Below are 21,578 nucleotides of genomic sequence, written 5' to 3' on the forward strand. Positions count from 1 at the left end.
AATATAGATGTTAAGGTAAGAACTGCTCTTTGGGTGAATTTAAAGATAAAACAAGAAAAATACTTTCTGAATATTGGGATTAGGTTGTAATGTTGTGTGTAGGGTGCTGTTTTTTATCTGATTTTGTGGCATATTTTAGATTGCCTTTAGTTGTTTTGTTTTATTATATTTCTATCTGATTTCTTGTGGTATATTCTAGAATTGCTGTCTTTAGCTGTTTTGTTTTTATTACATTTAAATTATTTTTATATTACTTTTTTTTTTAACTTTGAGGGCTGGAACTTGATCAGCAACTGTTGCTTTTTCCAGCCTTTTTGTAGTTTTGTAAGATTATATTGTTGTTATTTGTATGATAAATGTTTTTAAAACTCATCTGTATAAATTTTGTTGCCATTGTATATATACAAACTTCAATAAATATATTTTTTTTTTTTTTTCACTGCTCAAGAACAGGTTTAAAGCTGCCTTATCGGTCCATGGGGACAAGATAAGGTGCTATTGTTAATCACCTAGAAAGGAACGAACAATGTTAGCAGCATCAAGCAGCACAGATTTCTGCTGCATTGGAAGGCGGTGGGCATTTTCAGGTATTCCAACTACTTTTAATTGTTCTTTCAGGTTGACTGGGATACCTAAAAATGGCTGACACAATCAAGGGACCACCTGGACCGATTCCATTTGCCATATATTTTTATTTCTATTCTCAAATCTTCTTTGTTATTTTTCTGTAAACTCTTGTTTTGTATATTGTTGTTGTTAGGAATAGAAAATATCAATTAAATAAAACTGTGTTTTTTAATTTTATTTATAAGCGTGATGTCCGGTCTGTTACTTCTAACGGTTTTATTTGTTAAGATTGTTTTATCCCAGTATATTTTAAAACCATTATTTCTTGACTACGGGTGGTGGATGATATTTGTAGTAGTATTTCTCATATAACAACTTAGTAAGAATTTAATTATAAAAAAATAAAGAATAACATTCCCAACAAGTGGTGATACGAGTCAAATAGAGAACTACAACATTTGGTGGCAGCGACTACAAGATTGGTGACGACGGTGGTCCAATCCAGGATCACGACACTTTGTTGGTCATCAATCCAGTTGACGGAAGATTTCTTCTAATGTTGCTGTAAACAGCTTTGGGGATATCGCGTCTCACTGTCGTATTCCTATGCCAGTTGGAAACTCTGAGGTTGTCTTATATATTATTATTTATATACATTACTCTTGCTTTAGCTTCTTTGTATATATTGGCGATGTAAATCTATATTGTTGATTAAATGCCCCTTAAAGTTTTATCCCAGAATATTCTCGTCTTATAATAACATTTACTGATAACCTTTATCCCAATTGTGTAAAAAATACCCAAAGATAACCGGAATTAAAAAAAGTTGAAAATAATAAAGAGCAAGCATTTGCTGTTGACTGGACTAAAACCTTAGGTCATGCAAGCCATTGCGTCACACCAAACCTGCAGAAATGGTTGGCTGACCTAGACTTAATCTACAAATTGTTTTTCCGCTTTATTTCCACCTAAAATTAAAGTTGCTTGTTTGGTTTAAATGTCAATCTGTAATGGCGCACACATCGGTTAGCTCCCTACTTTACAACAGCGCTAAATCTAAATGCACAATCTTAAGATTGATAAGCCCTTTAAATCCTTCTTTTTACCGCATTTCCTTTTATTGTTTCGAGGCGTATTAAAAGCTTTGCGTTTCGTTAACGTCAGCAGTGACAATGTATGTCATACATATATTAAAAAAAAGCTTTTTTTATTTGAGAAAGGTTACTAAGCCCGGCGCGTGCATAGAAGAAATCCACGTTTTTGCTGACGTCTTGAATAAATTAAAGTAGCTAACTTTTATTGATCGTTGTTAATTATACATATTTTCGGACACAGGGCCTACTAAAAATACATTTTTTCCTTTTGCGAGACGAATGTTTTATAAATAGAACAAACCGGATATAACGTACAAATTATTTTTAACTATTTATAATAGGATTCCCAAAAAATAAAATCCCCACCATAATATTTCATATTTTATTTTAGTAAATTTACAATTAATACATTAAAATGTGTTTGTTTTTATCACAAAAAAATATCAGTCTATTGTCAGAAACATACCACTAAGATATATTTGGATTACAGCACATATATTTGAATACTATTTTTTTTCTAATAATATTAAAACAAGAATATAAAATTACAAAAAAATATTAATAAAAATACATATATAGCGAGTGAACAAGTGTATATCTACATAACAAAAAGACTTTTGCAGTAATGGTATTCGTGAAGTTAACTCGTTTATTACTATATTTGAATATTTAAAAGTAATGGATGCCAAAAAAGCAAATTGTTAACTGATTTTTATCTAAAATTAAAGAGATCAGGTAAAGCGTATGACTATATGAGTGAAAATATGTATTAATGTACTTTTGAATTCAAACTAAAAGAATTTTGGACTTCCATTGTCTTTACAAGTATCACTGACCGTTATCAACCAAGTGAGCAAAGTTTTGTCACATTTAGGGAACAGTTGCGCCCTAGGCTAATAAAAATTTGGCGCCCATAAAACTAAATAAAATTGACTTGGTTTTAGATGAGATCTCTCAACATTTTACAGCAGAAAAATTGTGTTGCGAGACGCTGCGTAAGCAAAATAAATAAAGACAATGAAAGTCCGAAATTGTTTTAGTTTCAATACCGAATCATAGTCTACCACATTCAAAATACTGGGTCAATTAGATTCCTATTTTGTCTCGTATTAATTCTTTTCAAATTTTAGACCTACAATACAATTTCTTTTAATTTAAATATTAAAAAAGAGATAATCTAGTTAAAAATACCCGATTTTATATCAAATTTGTACTTAATCTAGACTTGTCACTTCTATTACACAATCTATTTGATTTCTCTGATATAAATGAGCTTTTAGCACGAAATATAAATCAGAATCGAGCAATTTATACTCATAATTTTTGAATAAAACCCGAAATAAATTATTAATATTAATTGTGCAGAGTTGGGCGTTTTTTAGGTCTAAAATTCAAAAGTATCTGTTACGAAATACCAATTCTAACCATTATAAATAATAAATTAAAGCAGTGATAGAAATTTCACCTCAGAAAATAGAATTCTGTTAGTCTTAGAAAGATGTACTGTATACTCGATAGAAGCTTAAAGCTCAGAAAGTTTTCCTTTTTCCAAAAAAAACCTAATAAAGATTTTTTTCCTGGTTTCATTTTCCGTAAACGAAATATAAAAAGAAATCTATAGTTGCCGCATTAGGCTATTCAGTTAACCTTTGGTAGTTAACGCTTGAAGATTAATTTTTAACAAACATGCAATATTTTTCGTTACACTTGGTCAATTCCGTAATTCCGACGGTTTTTATATGGGTCATGATGTTTTCGTTGCAGTGCATTCGAAGAAAGAAGAAAATCAATGAATATCTTTCCACCGTTTTTGTTTTACTTTGTACTTTAAACTACTCAAACAAATACTTTGGTTGATAGGACGGATAACTTAAAATAAATATTGTTACATAAGTCTTTTATGTCCAAAAAATACATGCTGAAGAAGTCACACATTATATACGCTAACATACTCTTAATGTTGTTAATAGTTGTTATTAATAGCTGAACACAACATCTACTTAGCTTATTACAAATTTTTTGGTACTTTCACACTTACTATCCTAATTTCAGTAAAATATACACCAGATGTATTTACATTCAGTCCTGCTGAAAATATAATACATTTTGAAAGCATCTTGTGAGTTTTGATGAAACAAGACCAAAAAAGGTGTAACATTGTTCGTAATTTTTTTTTGTTCCTCCATCGCATCGGTATAACATACCGAAAACATACTTAGGATTTTATTTGAGTTTGGTAGCCACGTAAAGCAATAAATAATACGAATAAATTCAGCTTTAAGCGCTAGGAGGTATAGGGAAGGTGGGTGCTGTGATCAACACGGAAGTGGGTGTACCTCCTGTAGTGGTCGTAGTGGTAGGGAGACTGCTGGTTGATTTCCGCCTTTTGAGAAAGCACCACGTCAACCCGAAAGTCCCTTTCTCGATATATCTCTGCAGAACGTACACGAAAGGGTCCAAAGCCAAATACACGGCCATAAGCATGTCGGCTATACCGGTAAATACACTCGATGCTTTTGATGTAATTCCCAGTTGTGCGATTGGTATGGTTATCTAAAAAAACAGTCACTTATTTCAGATCGAAATATTTCTTAAAACGTACAAACAGAGAAACTGAACAAACAAGACCATTCTATTCAATATCTTGTTCATATATCAAAGGCATATACATTTAAAAGCATTTCATCTATATATGTAGATTATTTACTTACTAGCTGTGGTCCCCAACAAACAACAAAAATGATAGAGATATAAGCCATCAGCTTAGCAAAGGCTACTTCTTCCGGCGTTTGGTGATGCCTAGGACCTCTAGCTCGGTTGTTAACTATCAAGGACCTGCTAATCCGTCTTACCAGCACTCGATTTTGTGATCTAATCTTTGACAGCTCGCATACCACGGCTATATTACATAGAGCTATGCCTAGACATAAGGTGACACCTACAATATTTTTTTAGTCAAGTGTTGTGCAAGTCTATGAATTACTACATTCTTACCAACTGAAAAAAAGAACCAGGCATAGACAATGTCTTTGAAAACAGCACCGTACCGATATCGTGTGCATTTATTTTTTGAATCGTCGTAGTAAAGACCAAAGCCAAAAAGCGGTAAGTATGTCAAAGCGAGGACTCCTAGCCATAAGCAACACAAAGTTCTCTTTAAAACATCGTAGGTAACCAGCTAAAAAAGGAAAAAAAAGACAGTTTACTTTAAACGCTCACAATATTTCTTTACTAATTTTGAAAAAAATACTGCATCCCTATGACATACAACAATAAAAATATTTTAACATTAACATAAAATATTCTACAAATGCTGAAATTTTCAAAATTTTATGGCTATGATTACACTGTTTTTAAGGCTTTTGAAAATGTGTAAAATATAATCAAAAATTTTGTTTTTTAGCTTTTTTTTCATACATATGTATATAGTCGTGAAAATTTGCGATTTTTGTCATGTCACCGATTTTATTAAAACTGCTGTTATTTACTAATTAAAAGGCATAGAATAAGAATATATAGAATTATATAAGAATATATAGAATATATATATTTTTACGAGGATAATAATGGAGGTAGGTGACCGTTTTAAAAATCATCAAAAATAGCTTAAAACAAGGGCCCAATAAATTAATTTTCTCACACAACCAAGATATATATAAGGGCTTATATATCTTAAAGGTTTGTTGTTCATTCTGAATCTACATAAAATTTCCTACAAATACTGAAATTTTCATAACTTTATGACTATGTTTACTATTTTTCTAATGCCTCTAAAAATGTGTAAAAATAAGTAAAAATGGGTATTTTTTCGACTTTTTTTCCATACATATTAGTCATGAAAATTGGCGATTTTCATTATATCACCGATTTTGTTAAAACTGATGTTATTTACTAACTAAAAGGTGTAGAATATGAAAATATAGGCCATTGTAGTCTTACAAGAACAGTAATAGATATAGGGGGATGTTTTAACCTTCATCAAAAATAGTTGAAAAACAAGGGTTCAAAAAATTAATTTTCTTACAAAGCTAGGGTAACTAAGCTTTCCACGGTGTTTATATTCTGAATCTACATAAAATTTCCTACAAACGCTGAAATTTTCATAATTTTATGACTATGACTACTATTTTTCTAAGGCCTTTTTGAAAACAGCTAAAATGGGTATTTTTTCTACTTTTTTTAATACATAATATAGTATGAAAATAGTCGATTTTCGTCATTTCACCGATTTTGTTAAAACTGCTGTTATTTACTAATTAAAAGGTGTAGAATAAGAAAATATAGGCCATTGTATTCTTACGAGAATAGTAATGGATTTTTAGCTTTTATCAAAAATAGCTGAAAAACAAGGGTCCACAAAAATTAATTTTGTCACAAAGCCAGGGTTACCTAAGGCTTCAAAAGTGTATAGTACATAAAATTTCTTACAAATGCTGAAAATTTCAAAATTTTACGTCTACAAATAAAGCGGGTAAAAATAGCCAAAAATACCATTAATTTTCGACTTTTCCATATAAAAATAATGTGTTGATTTATATACATTATACAAGATATATTAGAATTGTTTCCCTCAAATTAAACTTAACTTGTTGTCATTATTTAGTAAACCTACGCTGTATTTTTAGAATTTTGTTCGTTTAGGTCAAAGAGAAAACCCAGAGAGTCATAAAGCATTATATATAATACAAATAGCGTTTTTTTATCATCAGATCTTGAATATCTTAAGAGGTAGAAAAAATATAATGTGCCCAGCCGGTGTGCGTGTATGAATAAACTAAATTAATTATAGTTGGCGTTGACAAAAAGAAAATTCAAGGGCAGATTTTACCGGAAATCAAAAGCTATTAAAATTTTATTGGCGAGAGATGATACACCAAGTGGCTTCGATAATGATTGAAATTTTGTCATTCCTATGCGAATTATTGAACAATAATACACAAAAAATCTATAAACAAAAAAAGTACAAAATATGTACCTACATATTACTGTGATCTTTTTAAGAAGAATATTTTGATTTTTTATTTTAAATGATGTCCTAAATTTCTATATAGAGGGTGTCCCAGAAATAAGTGCAAGTATTTTAACTGGTAGGTTTTTTTCGCGACAATTTTCTTTTTGAAAATTCGGAATTTTTTGAAAATTTTTTGAGAATTTTTTTGTTTTTATTTAAAAAAATAATTTCTTGATAATATGGCAACATAGTAGATTAAATTTACAAAAAAGAAAATCAATAAAAGATCCAGTGATTCTCAAAATTTTAGCAAAAAATATTTTTTTCATTTGGAAATTTTCAATTTCTCCGTTGTTTTGGACTTATTTGAAAAACGATAAAGAGAAAACATGTTTCTTTTATCAAGATACTTATATATAGATAGATCCACCCCTTAAAATACTTGCACCTATTTCTGGGACACCCTGTACAATACGTCCTAGGATTATCGTTACAAGAGGAAAAACTTTTTATTATTAATATTTTGAGAAAAATGCATTCTTGATAAAAATATTTGCTTGTTCTAAAATGGTTAATCTCGTTTTTACTTATCCAAATTTCCATGCCGTTTTAGAGAAAATTAAAAAAACATTTTCATTTTTTTTATAGATTGTTATTGATCGAATTTAGGTTAAAGTCATATTATTGGCTCTTTTAAAATGTTAAAGAAGCACAACATTTATTTAGTTCAATGCAATGGAAAGGGTGGAAATAGTTTTCGGGAAATGTGATAGTTTAACAAACAGCAAAAAATATGACGTTAACCAAAATTAATAATGACCAACTATCAAGGAATGAAATCGAAATTAAATTACTATAGAAACGTTTTTGGATTTTTAAAACTTCAACCATATTTTCATGTTTTTTTTTAATTTTCTCTAAAACAGTATCGAAATTTGCAAAAGTATAAACGGGATTAACCATTTTAGAACAAGTAAACATTTTTATGAAGAAAAAAATCGTAGAAAAAATAGCATTATTTACCTAAATTAATCAAAAGGAAAATTTTATAGAAAAATATGTATTTATTTTCAGCCAGTGACATTCTATTTTTGTCATAATATACGATGTGTTTCGAATGTCACAATATATCTACAGACAAAATAATCTTGACCCTGGTGAGATGAAATATATTGCAAATATGTATAGTTAAAATCAGACTAATTTTAGACGAAATGAAGTATTATTTTTTAATAAAAGCTACTAGTTATTTCCTGAGTCTCATCATCAATTTAAAAACAATAAACTTAGACAAAAGTAAGAGAAATGCACAATTTAGGTCAATTTGTTACCCCATTAAGAATTATAGCTTTCATTTTATTGTTTCTCGCCCTAACATTCCTATTTATAATTTTAATAGATATCTATTTGTGTATTAGGAACTATTTATTTTAACAAAAATAAAAAAAATCGAAGATAAACTACTTATTATATAGAATACTAGCGTGTACCAGCGACTTCGTTCGCGTCGAATTAATCATTTGTAATGGTGATGATAAAGCAAAGCAAGAATTTCCATTAACGTACAAACTGGATAAAATTTTCTCACATTTATGTCAGCATGAGAAAAAACAATATGGCGATTTTATTATACATATAACTTGGTAATATTTGAGGGGTAGTTTTATCTCGTTGGAATTTGACTTTCGAAAAATCCGTTTGCCAAAAATAAGATTTTTACGTCAAGCAGTTTAAGCAGAATCGTGGTTAACAAATTATCCAACTTTTTGGAACACCCTGTATCATTTTTTTAAAAAAATTTAAAATATGTAAAAAAACCAAATAAATTATGCTTGTCCAAGCGTTTTCCCGAAAGACTAACCGTTTTTTAAATAACAAATATTGTAATATTTGAGGGGCGTTTTCACCCTCTCGGAATTTGAGTTTCGAGAAACCCCTCCTTATCGAACCTCTACACCCCACAGTCAATCCGTTTGCCAAAAGTCAGCTTTAAGCGTCAAGCAGTTTAAGCAGAATCGTGATTACTCAAAGTGATATTTTATGAAACACCCTGGATAAATTTATAAAAAGTCTTAAAATATGTAAAACAACAAAATAAAATATACGTGTTTAAGAGTTTTTCCGAAAAACTCACCGGTTTTTAAATAAAAAATATTTTAATATTTGAGGGATAGTTTCACCCCTTAGAATTCGAGTTTCGAAAAATCCCTTCTTATCGAACCTCTACACCCTAAAGTCAATCTGTTTTCCAAAAATCAGCTTTTTACGTCAAGCGCTTTAAGCAGGATCGTGATTAATCAATGACCAGATTTTTCGAAACACCCTGTATACATTTTTAAAAAATCTTAAAATATGTAAAATAACAAAATAAAATATACGTGTTTAAGAGTTTTTTCGGAAACTTCGGTGGTTTCACTCTCTTGGAACTGGAATTTCGAAAAATCCCTTCTTATCGAACCTCTACTAATCCCTACTATCGAGCTTCTTACGTTGAGTGGTTTGAGCAGGATCGTGATTAATCAGTATGTCGGTCACTTAAGGATTTTATATATTAGTATAGATTGAAAAAGTAGCTAGAATTATTGGGTGTCCTTCCTGTATTAAAAATAAATGTAACTGAAAAATACGGAGCAACAAGTGTTATATTTAATTTAGTTTACTTAAGTGACTTTTCACCAAGTAAATATTTGGAATATTAAAAATACACCATTCTGGACAATATGTGTGTTATTTATCATATAGGTTTGGAATTTTTGGAGATCAATAACTCCAACTGAAAATAAGTAATGCCAAAATATAAATAAACGAGTATACTTTGAATTTGGACAACATTTGGAAGAAATAAGATTCTAAATTTTGATATGTATGTGTCAGTACGTCATTAGATAAAATCGAAGTTTTAATAAACATACTGAATCATAATTATTATTTCATTTAAGCAAATTTGTAATTAAAAATATTGTTGTTTAGTATTTGTGTTATATATTATGCTATAAATAGACTCTATCTGACGTCACTACTTGACTACCCCCGAGGACTGGTAAATACTAAAAGCTTATAAGCTCATGTTGTTTATCCCTTCTCATACTTGAAAGTGGTTTATTTTTGAATTTACTAAATTTAATGTTTGACTCGACTTTATTTTTTGAACAACAAAAGTACCGAAATTTTATTTACAAAATTTAAACCTGTTTATGACTTTAAAATTATTTTACAATCATTTAGTTAAGATAATAGTTCAATACGAGCCACGATTAAATAAATATTGATAACTGCATAATCTAGGCTTTTATATTATATATAAAACAATATTTACATATCAGACAAAACATATTAGTTGTATTCGAAAGCGTGATTTATTTTATGGTTTCAAAAAAAATTACCTTATGATATAAAAAGGGCCTAGTAAGGGCTAGCCACCTTTCCAGGGCCATAATAAGGGCAACCCCACCTGAGCCCAGGCCAAATCCACGCACTATAACTAAGGCTGTGCAGGTCCAATAATCCGGTACAATTCCGTACCTTCTTAAATTTGTGACTGTCATCATCCCTATAGCTGCCGTCAAGTCGTTAATAGCTAACCATCTGAGCATCAGCACGTGCTTCCTGTTTCTTGTTTTAGCTGATTTGTACAAGATCACTAAAGCTGTGGAGTTGCCAATGATTCCAATTAGGAAGGAGATGGTGACCAACACCTGTAAGATGCACGACGAGTGTCCTGTGTTCTTCGCAACAGCAGTAACATTAAGTTGGTCAATCATGTTGAATTTTGCGTATTAACTCGGGTTAAATGAACGATTATTTATTTATTCGGCATACTGCCAAAAGAGACGGTAAACTGTGTGGAGTCTAATTCGCAACTGACAACCCAGACTTGATACTCTGGGATCTTCTTGATTTGATCTGCAACAGGTCATAATGATTTTTTTTTCAGTCAATTCAAGATATTTGTAAATGAATATATAATATATACCTAACTGTTATCAAATAACCGCCTGTTTGACATTGTAACCGATAAGAAAAATAGTAATTTCAAACACTGTTTAAATTAAGATAAATCACTGTTGTTACACATGCAGAAATAATGTTCCTTTTTTATGTAAAAGTAATAATCTCCAAGATAATACAGAATGAACTGATCGATTACTGAACTGATATTAGAATAATTAGTCAAAATCAATCTCACCAAGAACTAAGTCCACAAAATGAAAGAATGTATAATAACACTGGCAAGTAATTGTTTATATACAGACTAGTATACAAAGTTTTATTACTTTTATCAAGTTTACGAAAAAATATCTAATCTGTTGAGTATTTGTTGTACTTTACAGGACAAATCGACAAAATAGAGTATGACCGAATTTTATTGATAGTTTGAGTCATATGTATATGCCAATTTAAATAAAATATATTGGCAATAATAGTCTCTTCTGTGTAGGTTTCAATATGATTTGATAACCTACAGATGTATTTAATTATATCTCGAAATTTGAGGTTCTATTTGTGACTTTATTAATAAAAAACATGTGTATGAATTATGAATTGTTTTGGCTGGGATACATTGTTCAAAAATTAATATTACTGAAATTTGAGCCATACCTATTAAAATTTTTCGTTCCTGTGAGGAATTTAAACGTTTTGGCGTTGATGAAATATATGCGAACCACTATAACAGTGGTCATTTAAGAAAAAAAAATTAAAGTAAATGCAAATTTTATTGTCGGTAATCATTGTTGAATAAAACATTATATATCTTTTACACAGTTGAATTCTTAAACCGAAGAATGTTTTCGGAATGGTAAAGAAATATTTTTAGATGTTGATATGGAAATGCATTCTAGATACAGGGCGACATTTTCAAACTATCCTAACCTGAAATAATTGTTTAACTAATTTTAAAACATTATACGTGCTAATTATTGACTTAAACGATGTAACAAAAGATGAATTTTGTTCGCTTCAGTAAAAGATTCCCAATATTTGTTCATTTAATATTGATTTTCTTGTAATTTTGTAATGATAAGCAGTACTTAAGGATAATTTAATTGTGAAAACACATATCTAAATTTAGTATGCAGAAAAAGTTTTTTTAAATGATATTTTATTATATAATGTTAGCCGTTATTCGACCTTATCACTAAAAATATTTTTTTATCCCTGAACAATATGTAGTTGTGGCCAAGTTGATACTAAAATAAATTAATACATATATGTGATACATCTTTTATTAAAATATACTGTATATCTGTATAAGAAGTATAGGTACAATAGTATACTAGTTGGTTGAAAAAAAAACGTAAAATTTGTGTGTACTGAAATGTACTTTAACAATTCCAATTCGCTGTTATAATGATAACTCATCTTGTTTTGCATATTGAAACAATTATTGGTGCTTACGGAGTCTGAATATTAAGTCGGGATTTTATTGTTTTCCATTTCAATTATGGCATGGCCAGTATAGGTAGAGTTTCCTTTAAATCACTTCATCCGTAATTGATAACAATAAGCAGAAATTGATGTTCAAACTATCCATAATATTAATGTGATTTTTCTTTATGTATAATTCGGTATGCTATACCCTATTGGTGCTGATTGCTAAGACATCCCGATAATTATTATACATAATTTCTTTTTATTATATCGTTAACTATATGGGGAAATATTTATTAACAACTTTACAGTTCAGTTACTGTCATACTTTTATATGTATTAAAATAAAATATGACAAATAGTCGACTTGGCTTTTCGGTAAAGAAATATGATAAAAAAAGGTAACAAAAATAGAGTTAATTTTAATTACAACATACAAAAAAGTTAATGAATACTAAAAAAGAAGTTTACGCATATGCGAGGTATAAAAATGTAACTTACATGTTGTGTTATGGAGCTTAGACGGTAAACTAAAATATTATCCGCTTTTATCGAAATTTTCAGTAAAAATTCAATTTAAAATCCAATACAAATAAACCTATAGGCACAAAACATACACAAATTAACGTTTTATCGATGGCAATATGCCAGGAAAGTAAATTATTAATTTAATGTAAATATGGAACGCACTTGGCAAAAAGTCAATTATATTTACGCATGTAACACCCTGTACATCGATTTTTATTCGTGATGTACAGATGTAGACATTAAAATGTAACTTCCGTCTGTATGTTATCAATATATTATACACTAGCCGACACGAAAAACAGACAGGCACCTTAAAATTTTCATGTATTTTAAAGTTTCATATACATATATTGTGTTCTAGTTGACCAATTTTGATGATCTTTTAAGCAATTTGTAGGTAAATTATTTGACTTTTTAGTATCTCTTTCTAAATTGAAAATGAAAGTTCCCATCTGTAAATCATACGAGGGAAAACATAATGTTGATAATTTGGTGAGAATTTGACCCGGTGGAATATGTTAACAAAGCAGGGAATCCAAAAATAATTTTATCATCCTAACCTTTTTTTGTAATTTTTACATTAAAACCATACCTTTGTTTTTTAGATGATAAAATTATTTTCAAATTCCTTGCTTTTTTAGCTTTCACGAAAATAACATTTTCTGTTCCCTCGTATAATTGACAAAAAAAAACAACGCTTTATTGTACAAAAAGCCAAAACAACTTCATCGACAAAGCAAAACAAAAAAAGCACAAAAACAAATATACAAATAATACAAAAAATGTCATACAATACAAATCAATTCAAAAAAAAAAATGTACGTCATAAAATTACAAATAAAACATATATGGACATTGCAGAACACAGGCGTATCTAGAAAATTTTACAAAAGGAAAACTGTAAATGGATAAAATCATGTTATAATAACATAAAATCAAGAGTTATAAAATATTAAATACTAGACCTCTAACCAGTGTGTGAGATGATGTGTGTGAGATGATCAAAATATTAAAATTAAAATTCTAAATTGTTGATGATTAAACATCAACAAAAAAATCGTTTACCGCATATAGGGCTCTCTCCAGTAAGTATGATTTCAGAGCTTTGCGAAATGCGGGAAAGAATGAAAGTGACTTGATATTCGAAGGCAAATGATTGTACATTTTCTTGGCATTGTACAGTATTGAGCCCTTAACTAGTTCTGAGCTCGGGGTTGGCAGATAAATATCGTGCTCCGCATTCCTAAGTGGATAGTTGTGAGAAGGCCTTTCCGGAATAGAGAATATGTACTTGCGGATTAAGCAAACGGATTCAAAAATGAATAAGGAAGGAAGAGTCAGTATTTTGAAATTTTTAAAGAAATTCTGGCAGTGAGTTCTACTGTTCAGTCCCAATAAGTATCGAACTGCTCTCTTTTGAAGCTTGAAAATACGATCAAATTTTGTCGCGCAGCAAGTATCCCAGAATGGAAGGGCATAACGAAGATGCGACTCAAAAAGGGCATAATAGACCATTCTAGAGGTTGATGAGATAAGTTCCTTAGACACTGATCTTAGCGCAAAACAGGCAGAGCTTAGTTTCTTTGATAAGGCTTCGATGTGCAAGTCCCATTTTAAAGAGTTGTCCACAAGAAGTCCTAAGAATCTCACAGAGTCCACGACGTCAATAGTGGTGTTATTAAGTACAAAAGGTTGTATAGTACTTTTATATGACAAAACTTTAGTTTTTGAAAGGTTGAGGCATAGGAGATTAGAATCGCACCAAGATTTAATGGTGCGTAAGTCACTGGATATAGTATCATATAGTGCCGTAACATCTGGGCCACTCCAAGTGAAACTAGTATCGTCCGCAAAGAGGCAGATTTTACCGCTAATGTCTAGATTTAAATGTCGTTGATAAACACCAGAAATAAAATAGGGCCAAGTACTGAACCCTGAGGGACACCACATTCTATAGGCTTACAAGAAGACATAGACGTATCAATCCTCACAAGCTGCCTTCTGTTGCCAAGATACGACTTAAGCCATTCGATCGACAGATAGGAACTTTCATTTTAAGTTTAGAAAGAGACACTAAAAAGATAAATAATTTATTTAGCTACAAATTGCTTAAAGGAACATCAAAATCGGGCCTCTAGAACACGATATATAAAACTTTAAAATGCATCAAAATTTTAAGGTGCCCGGTTTTTCGTGCCGGTGAATGTCGTAATAAATATTCAATTTATACTGTAAAAGTTTCTTCTTTCATTATGGCGTATTGTTTTGAGAAGACTCAAAGTCAAATTAGGAGCTATTATTAAAGGAGCTAAGTATTTATTAAATTGGCTAAGGAGACCCAGATATGGTACGAAAATTACCCTATTTGGCTATTATTATTATTTATCCCGCTTGATGTATCCAACCGAAAATAAGTCTGACCCTAATAAAATATGTTTTTACTTAAAGAGACTAAAAATAGGCGTTAATGTGTTTCCATATCCACGTTATAATACCCAGATTAAGAAAAAAAAACAGACCATGTATTTGCAATTTTCCTTAAGAGCTTTTACAGAAAATTAAGAAATTTCCATGCGATTCTTCACTGTCGTTATTTTTAACAAAAATACATAACTATTATTACTTCGTTGTTAGCCACATACATACATTTAAGATTATAATTGAATTGAGTTATATAGTACATTTTTTCCTAATTTGTGTAAAGCAATTACACTTTCTGTCAAAACAGACTATAAAATATTAATCATTTATAAATCATACAATTACAAGAAATGTAACAGGAAGCCACTTCCACTCGAGCAAATGAATAATAGGATTTTTATTCACCCAAAATGATACAGTAAAAAATACACCTCTCTTATAAAAAAAAATCCTGCGGTCAGAACTGATAAATTAGTTATTTCTAGTTATACAGGGTCTTAAATAGGTGCGAATATTTTAGGGGTGGTATATTTCGACCCCAGAAACACGTTTATGAGTTTATTTTCGCGAAAATTTGTTTTTTTTCCAAAAAAAAATTGCAATTCTTTTAAATTTTAGTTAAAAATCATAATATATCGATATTATAGCAACATTTTTTTCTTAAATTTTTAAAGTAAAATAACGTGGATATTTTGGACTTATTTGAAAAACGGTAAAGAGACTATATCAACCTTGAAAATGTTTGCACTTATTTATAATCTCACCCTGTATAGAACCCTCTGGCATAAACATATTCCTTTATGTTAAAAAATCAAAACAAACAATTTTTTTTAAGTTTTTCCTTTAGGAAGAACATCTGAATATAATTTGCCATGTAGAAGCAAATAAAGTATAGTTACAAAACTACTGTTTATACAGGGTGTTTCAAAACAAATGCGAAAAACTTTAGGGGGTGATTCCTTGTTCAAAATAAAGGGAAGTTTGCTTTATAAACGTTGGGTCAAAAGTCAACCATTAGGGAGATATCGCGGTACAAATATGGCGGAAAAATAATGTTATTATTTTTTATCTTGAAAACGAAAAGGGATAGACTAATGAAATTTTATGGAAGCATTACTGTTATGAAAACACACTTTCAGGTAATTTTTTTACTTTTTTAAAATGAGTGGAGGGGGTTGAAATAAACTACCCCTATCATTCTTGTTAACGAAATTTAAAGAAAAATCTTATCAAACACATGCAAATGCTTTAATTTGGATAGTTTAGTTTGTTTAGAAACTTTTTACCCCTTGTTTTTTTGATAAAACTCACCGATTGGAAATTAAAAATAAAATGTAAAGCATTACATGTCAGGACAAAAGCCATTTTTAGATTAAGAATCTAGTGATAATAACGATAATAATAATCATCTAGATAATAACGTATTGCAGTAGAGTAATGTCAAATAAAATAATATTAGGAACATCCTAAAAAGTAACAGCGGCCGACTAGATTCTTTATCAGAAAATGTTTTTTGTCCTGAGATGTAAGGCTTTACATTTTATTTTTTAATTTCAAATCGGTGAGTTTTATCAAAAAAATACAAGAGATAAAAAAGTTTCTAAACAAAATAAACTATCCAAATTAATTTTTTTTGCATGTGTTTGATAAGATTTTTCTTTAAATTTCGTTAACAAGAATGATAGGGGTAGTTTATTTCAACCCCTTCCACTCATTTTTAAAAAGTGAAAAAAAATTACCAGAAAGTGTGTTTTCATAACAGTAATGCTTCCATAAAAATTTTATTAATCTATCTTTTCGTTTTCAAGATAAAAAATAAAAAACATTATTTTTCCGCCATCTTTGTACCGCAATATCTCCCTAATGGTTGACTTTTGACCCAACGTTTATGAAGCAAACTACCCTTTATTTTGAACAAGGAATCACCCCCTGAAGTTTTTCGCATTTGTTTTGAAACACCCTGTATATTAAAAATATTTTTTATGTAGATTGGAAGATGATATTATTAGGAGCTCCTAAAATAAAATATAAAAAAAATAAAATAAAACGTTGACAGGTTGATAAACTTGCGAATTTTCTGCGCCTTAGATTTTTTTTTCAAATTTAAGCAGATGAGAGATATAGAAAGTACGAAAAAATAGTTAATATGATGAAATGCTAACTACAGATATTTTCCTACACCAGAAATATTTCAGGTTCCTATATTACTTATCATCTTGAAGGAATATTCCCAACAGAAATAAATCTATTCAGATGAATCAAAGATCAAACTAATAGTTTGATCTAAAAAATATATAGTATACCAGGTCAAAGAAACGAAACAAAAAAAAATTAAATATTAAATATACAGACTTATATTTTTAAATGTTGATTATAAACAACAAAAAAGAGCAAAATATGTCAGTGGCATTTTGACAAAAAAATCGAAATGTTGCGAAAATGGCTAGTGTCAATTTTTCTTAATTTAATTTTATGAATATAATAAGAAAGAGTCAAACAGGCGAAAAAAACATGAAAAATAAAAAAAATGGACTTACATCCACAACAGTTTCAGTTGGCAGTCTTCACGAATGATCTCGAAAGACTATTGCACCCCATGTCATAACAATAGAGAACAATTACACTCGCGTCTTCAAGTGTTTTTAATAGACACGTGAACGCGACCAGCCAATAAATAAAGCGAAATATTCGCCGATTATACAAAGCGCTCAAAAATCTACAGCCATATCATGGCGCTCTTTGCAAATTAACGAGCCACTTGTTTTAGCAGCGCCTACAGGATGTGACAAGCTTCGCAATACGCTTATTATCTAGGAGAGGAAAAATGCTGACAGACAGTATTTAACATTCTAGATATCAAACTGATCACTGACAGACATGCCAATCTTATTTTACAGGGTTGGCAAAAATTATGAATTAAAAAAAAATCAGATTTTTATTTTATTTTAATAGAAAACATAAATTTAAATCGGATATCCAAATAATTAGGACTTATTTCTAATTAAAGTCCTATCCTAAATGGCTAAATCTTCATAACTCTGTCCCATAACGATAACATTAACAATTCTACGGCTCGTGCCAAAAGAGTCACTCGCTTCAAATCAAAAGGTTTTTTTCAAACATCAAAAAAATATAAGTTTTTGTCATTTTAACGCCTTGGCATAACAGTTGTGATAACAGTAAAGCAATTTTAGGCCTAAGCACAAAAGTACAAAAACATAATATCGTCCCATTGCTGCCAAAAGTCACTAACTTACTTTTGATTACTTCCGAGAAAAATGCGTGTAAAGATGAATTGCATTGCATAAAGATGTTATAGTTAGTAACTATTCGGTATTAAAATAAAACACAAATAGCCAGAAATCGTAGTTAATGACATTTGCAATCGATTCTCCGATTCAAAACACAGTTAGTGATTGAATTTGGTTGTTCGGAAAAATGTTAGTTAGTGACTTTTGGCAGCAATGGGACGATATTAAACTGATATATTGAGTGTCCAATTCAACGAGGGTACAAATTGTTGCTCGATATATACAGTGGTGGCCAAAAGTATGGAAACTTTTTTAATTTGTCATTTATGCTGAGAAATTAAAATATGAAATAAAACGACTTATATAATCGTGACCTACAAATAATTTCCTACGAAACCTAATACATTTAAATAAAAAATTACAGCTATCAAAAAATATATAAAAAATTATGAATATTTTCTTGGCCAAAAGTATGGAAACTTAAGAAGAATGTTTATTAAAATTCAAGATAATATAAAAATTACTAATATTTAGTGGAATATCCCTTTGAATTAATTACTTCTCTACATCTTCGTGGCATCGAATCGATCAATCTCGTACAATCTTTACTGGAAATGGCCGCCCATTCTCAATAGAATGGCTTCGAATTTTGCTATCCAAATGGTCCCATAAATTTTCTATGGGGTTAAGATCCGGAGACTGTGAGGGCTAATCCATTAGTGGAACATTATGTTCATTTAACCAATTTTGAACAAACCGAGATTTGTGCTTGGGATCATTGTCTTGCTGGAACAACCATCTGAGTGGCATTTCTTCATCAGCATGAGGCAGCATATTATTCTCCAATATGTCTTTGTACAAAAAACGGTCCATTATCCCATCAATTTAACAGGACCAACACCTGAGCGAGAAAAACACCCCCATACCATTATACTCCCACCCCCATGTTTTACTGTGGGCATCTGGTACTTTTATGGCTGTACCGTGTACCTTTTGGTCTTCGGACATAACGTCTCCCGTCACTACCAAACAGTTGAAACTTGCTTTCGTCGCTAAACAGTACAGTATTCCATTTCTGATAAGACCAGGTGAGATGATCTTGAGTAAATTTAAAGCGGGCCATCCTATTTTTCTTTGATATTAGTGGTTTCTTCACCGCAACTCTTCCAAAAAGTCCCATGTCCATCCAACCTTCTTCTCACCGTGCGTGCAGACACCGATATTCCCCTTTCACCCATTTCTCGAGAAATGTCTGGGGATGTTTTTCTTGGATCTCCCATTGATATTCTCTTCATTACTTTCATTGTCCTGTTGCACAACTTTCTTGGTCTTCCTGACTTAAAAGCTGTTGAAACGTTCCCTGTTTTATTAAATTTACGAATTATTTTCGAAACGGTGCCTTTTAAAATGTTTAAATTTTTACTTATTTGAATTTGTTTATAACCGCTCTTGTATAATTCAACTATTTTATTTTTTAAATCCGTAGAGAAATATTTAGACTTGAGCATGATGTTTATATTTATCTGAAGCAAATCGTACCGTTTATCAGCTTAAACTAAATAATTTTAATGTATTTATTTATGGTTTCCATACTTTTGGCTACAAGAAATCTATTGTTCTCCTACAAAAACTGCGAAACAGATTTTTTTCGCTGTGTAATTTTTGGAATACTTTTATTTGCTGATAAGCTGTTCATTTATATTCCTGAGAGTTTAAGCATAGCAATATTTTCTGTGATATTTTAAAAAGTAAAAAGTTTCCATACTTTTGGCCACCACTGTAATTACTTCCAAGGTATTACTTTTTATATTATTCCTGATTTACTCTATTGGTGATTACTAATTCGTGATTTAAATCAAGTGATTTTTTCTACTTAAATCATATGAATAAAATAAAGAGAAACACTTGATTTAAATCATGCCAACCATGTTATTTTAATAATATTAGTAACTATCAATAAAAAAATAATTATTGAATATCAAAAAAAAGATAGTACATTTAAATAACAAATTTTGATGATACAAAATATAGTTTGTACACCTTATAATTAAAATATAAACACATATCCTGTGTGGCAAAAAGTATTCCAAATGCGGTGGCATCTAAAATATTATTATCAGCATTTAAGGCAAGCACCACATAAGCTATTCGACGATTACTATTACTGAGTAATAAAAACTACTAGTATAGATCTTCAAATGATTTGGTTAAGCCTTATTCAGTAATTTGTTAAATTAGATGGCCTACATCAAACTTCTGTACCTATTTTCAAATATTATGTATTCTATTGTTTACACGGGTGTTATATATTAAATGAAAAATAGTTTTCAAAGATATTTGGACGAAATGCTTAGATAGTTAGGTACCTTGGCTTTGTGAGAAAATTAATTTTTTAGAACCTTGTTTTCAGCTATTTTTCATGAAGGTTAAAAGGTTCCCTAAGCCCATTACTGTTCTCGTAGGACTACAATTGCCTACATTTTCTTATTCTACACCTTTTAGTTAGTAAATAACAGCAGTATTAACAAAATCGGAGACATGAATAAAATCGCTAACTGACTGTATGCTAAGAAAATGACTGTATGCTAAGATAGTAAACAGTATTAAAATTATGAAAATAACAGTATTTGTAGGAGATTTTATGTAGATTCAAAATATATGTTTAAAGGCGTAGATATCTTTGTTTTGTGAGAAAATCAATTTTTTGAAGCTATTTTTGATGATGATTAAAACGTCTCCTACATCCATTACTGTTCTCGTAAGACTACAATGACCTATATTTTCTTATTCTACTCCTTTCAATTCCTAAATGACAGAAGTTTTAACAAAATCGGTGACATAACAAAAACTGCCAATTTTCAAGATTATGTGTATGGAAAAAAACAAAAAAAAATATGTTACTATTACTAGCAGCACACCTTGTACAGCCCGGGGTCATCAATAAATAGAGTAATGTATATGATGCCTAGGACTATTATAAAAGTAACATATTTCATTGATAATTAATCTCTAATTCTGTTTATTTGCATCACCCATCTTTCTGAGAAGAATAATAATGTTGATGGTATTTTTCGTACCTTAAATTCTTTAGGCATAGCCGTAGAATAAGGGTAAAAATAATATTTTATACAATTTGTCGAATATACATATACATATAACCATATTAAATGTATGTTCACAACACTTCGATAGTAGTAAACAACATTACTATGTTGCGGTTTTTCTTCAAAAATGACGCAGAAAATGATTTAATCTACAATTTTTAATTCTATAACGCGCATCATTACTACACCTGAATGAATATTAATATAAAAACTTAAAACATAATAAACAAGCCGAAGAAAATTTAAATTTCCCCGCCAAATTTTGAAATGTTGTGCTACATTCTCTAGGTGA

The 21,578-nt window shown here is 30.0% G+C and overlaps 1 protein-coding gene across 3 annotated transcripts; it reads right to left on the minus strand.

Annotated features, from left to right (window-relative positions):
• Positions 1-2,029: 2,029 nt before the first annotated feature.
• Positions 2,030-17,632, minus strand: LOC115875061 (cannabinoid receptor 1). 3 transcript variants are annotated; one of them, XM_030890409.1, is made up of 5 exons: positions 17,469-17,632; positions 9,996-10,515; positions 4,656-4,839; positions 4,373-4,599; positions 2,030-4,214 (listed from the first exon to the last, which is right to left on the minus strand). In XM_030890409.1, the coding sequence occupies exons 2-5, from the start codon at positions 10,371-10,373 to the stop codon at positions 3,939-3,941; spliced, it is 1,065 nt and encodes a 354-aa protein (XP_030746269.1). In that variant the 5' UTR covers positions 10,374-10,515; positions 17,469-17,632; the 3' UTR covers positions 2,030-3,938. The 3 variants fall into 3 exon arrangements, with proteins under 3 accessions (XP_030746269.1, XP_030746271.1, XP_030746270.1); XM_030890411.1 differs by lacking the exon at positions 17,469-17,632 and adding an exon at positions 10,799-10,871; XM_030890410.1 differs by lacking the exon at positions 17,469-17,632 and adding an exon at positions 10,586-10,871.
• Between the last annotated feature and the right edge of the window lie 3,946 nt (positions 17,633-21,578).

This window comes from Sitophilus oryzae, unplaced genomic scaffold (assembly GCF_002938485.1).
Source record: "Sitophilus oryzae breed Bouriz unplaced genomic scaffold, Soryzae_2.0 scaffold_1318_pilon_pilon, whole genome shotgun sequence".
Classification (NCBI taxonomy): domain Eukaryota; kingdom Metazoa; phylum Arthropoda; class Insecta; order Coleoptera; family Curculionidae; genus Sitophilus; species Sitophilus oryzae.

Bases quoted from the DNA above. Each gene is read 5' to 3' on its own strand.
- LOC115875061 (XM_030890409.1), bottom strand. From the start codon at position 10,373: ATGATTGACCAACTTAATGTTACTGCTGTTGCGAAGAACACAGGACAC. The intron at 4,840-9,995 runs GTAATTTTTTTT...TTCCTTTTTTAG, and splicing joins GGCCCTTTTTATATCATAAG to CTGGTTACCTACGATGTTTT. The intron at 4,215-4,372 runs GTAAGTAAATAA...CTGTTTTTTTAG, and splicing joins TTTGTTGGGGACCACAGCTA to ATAACCATACCAATCGCACA.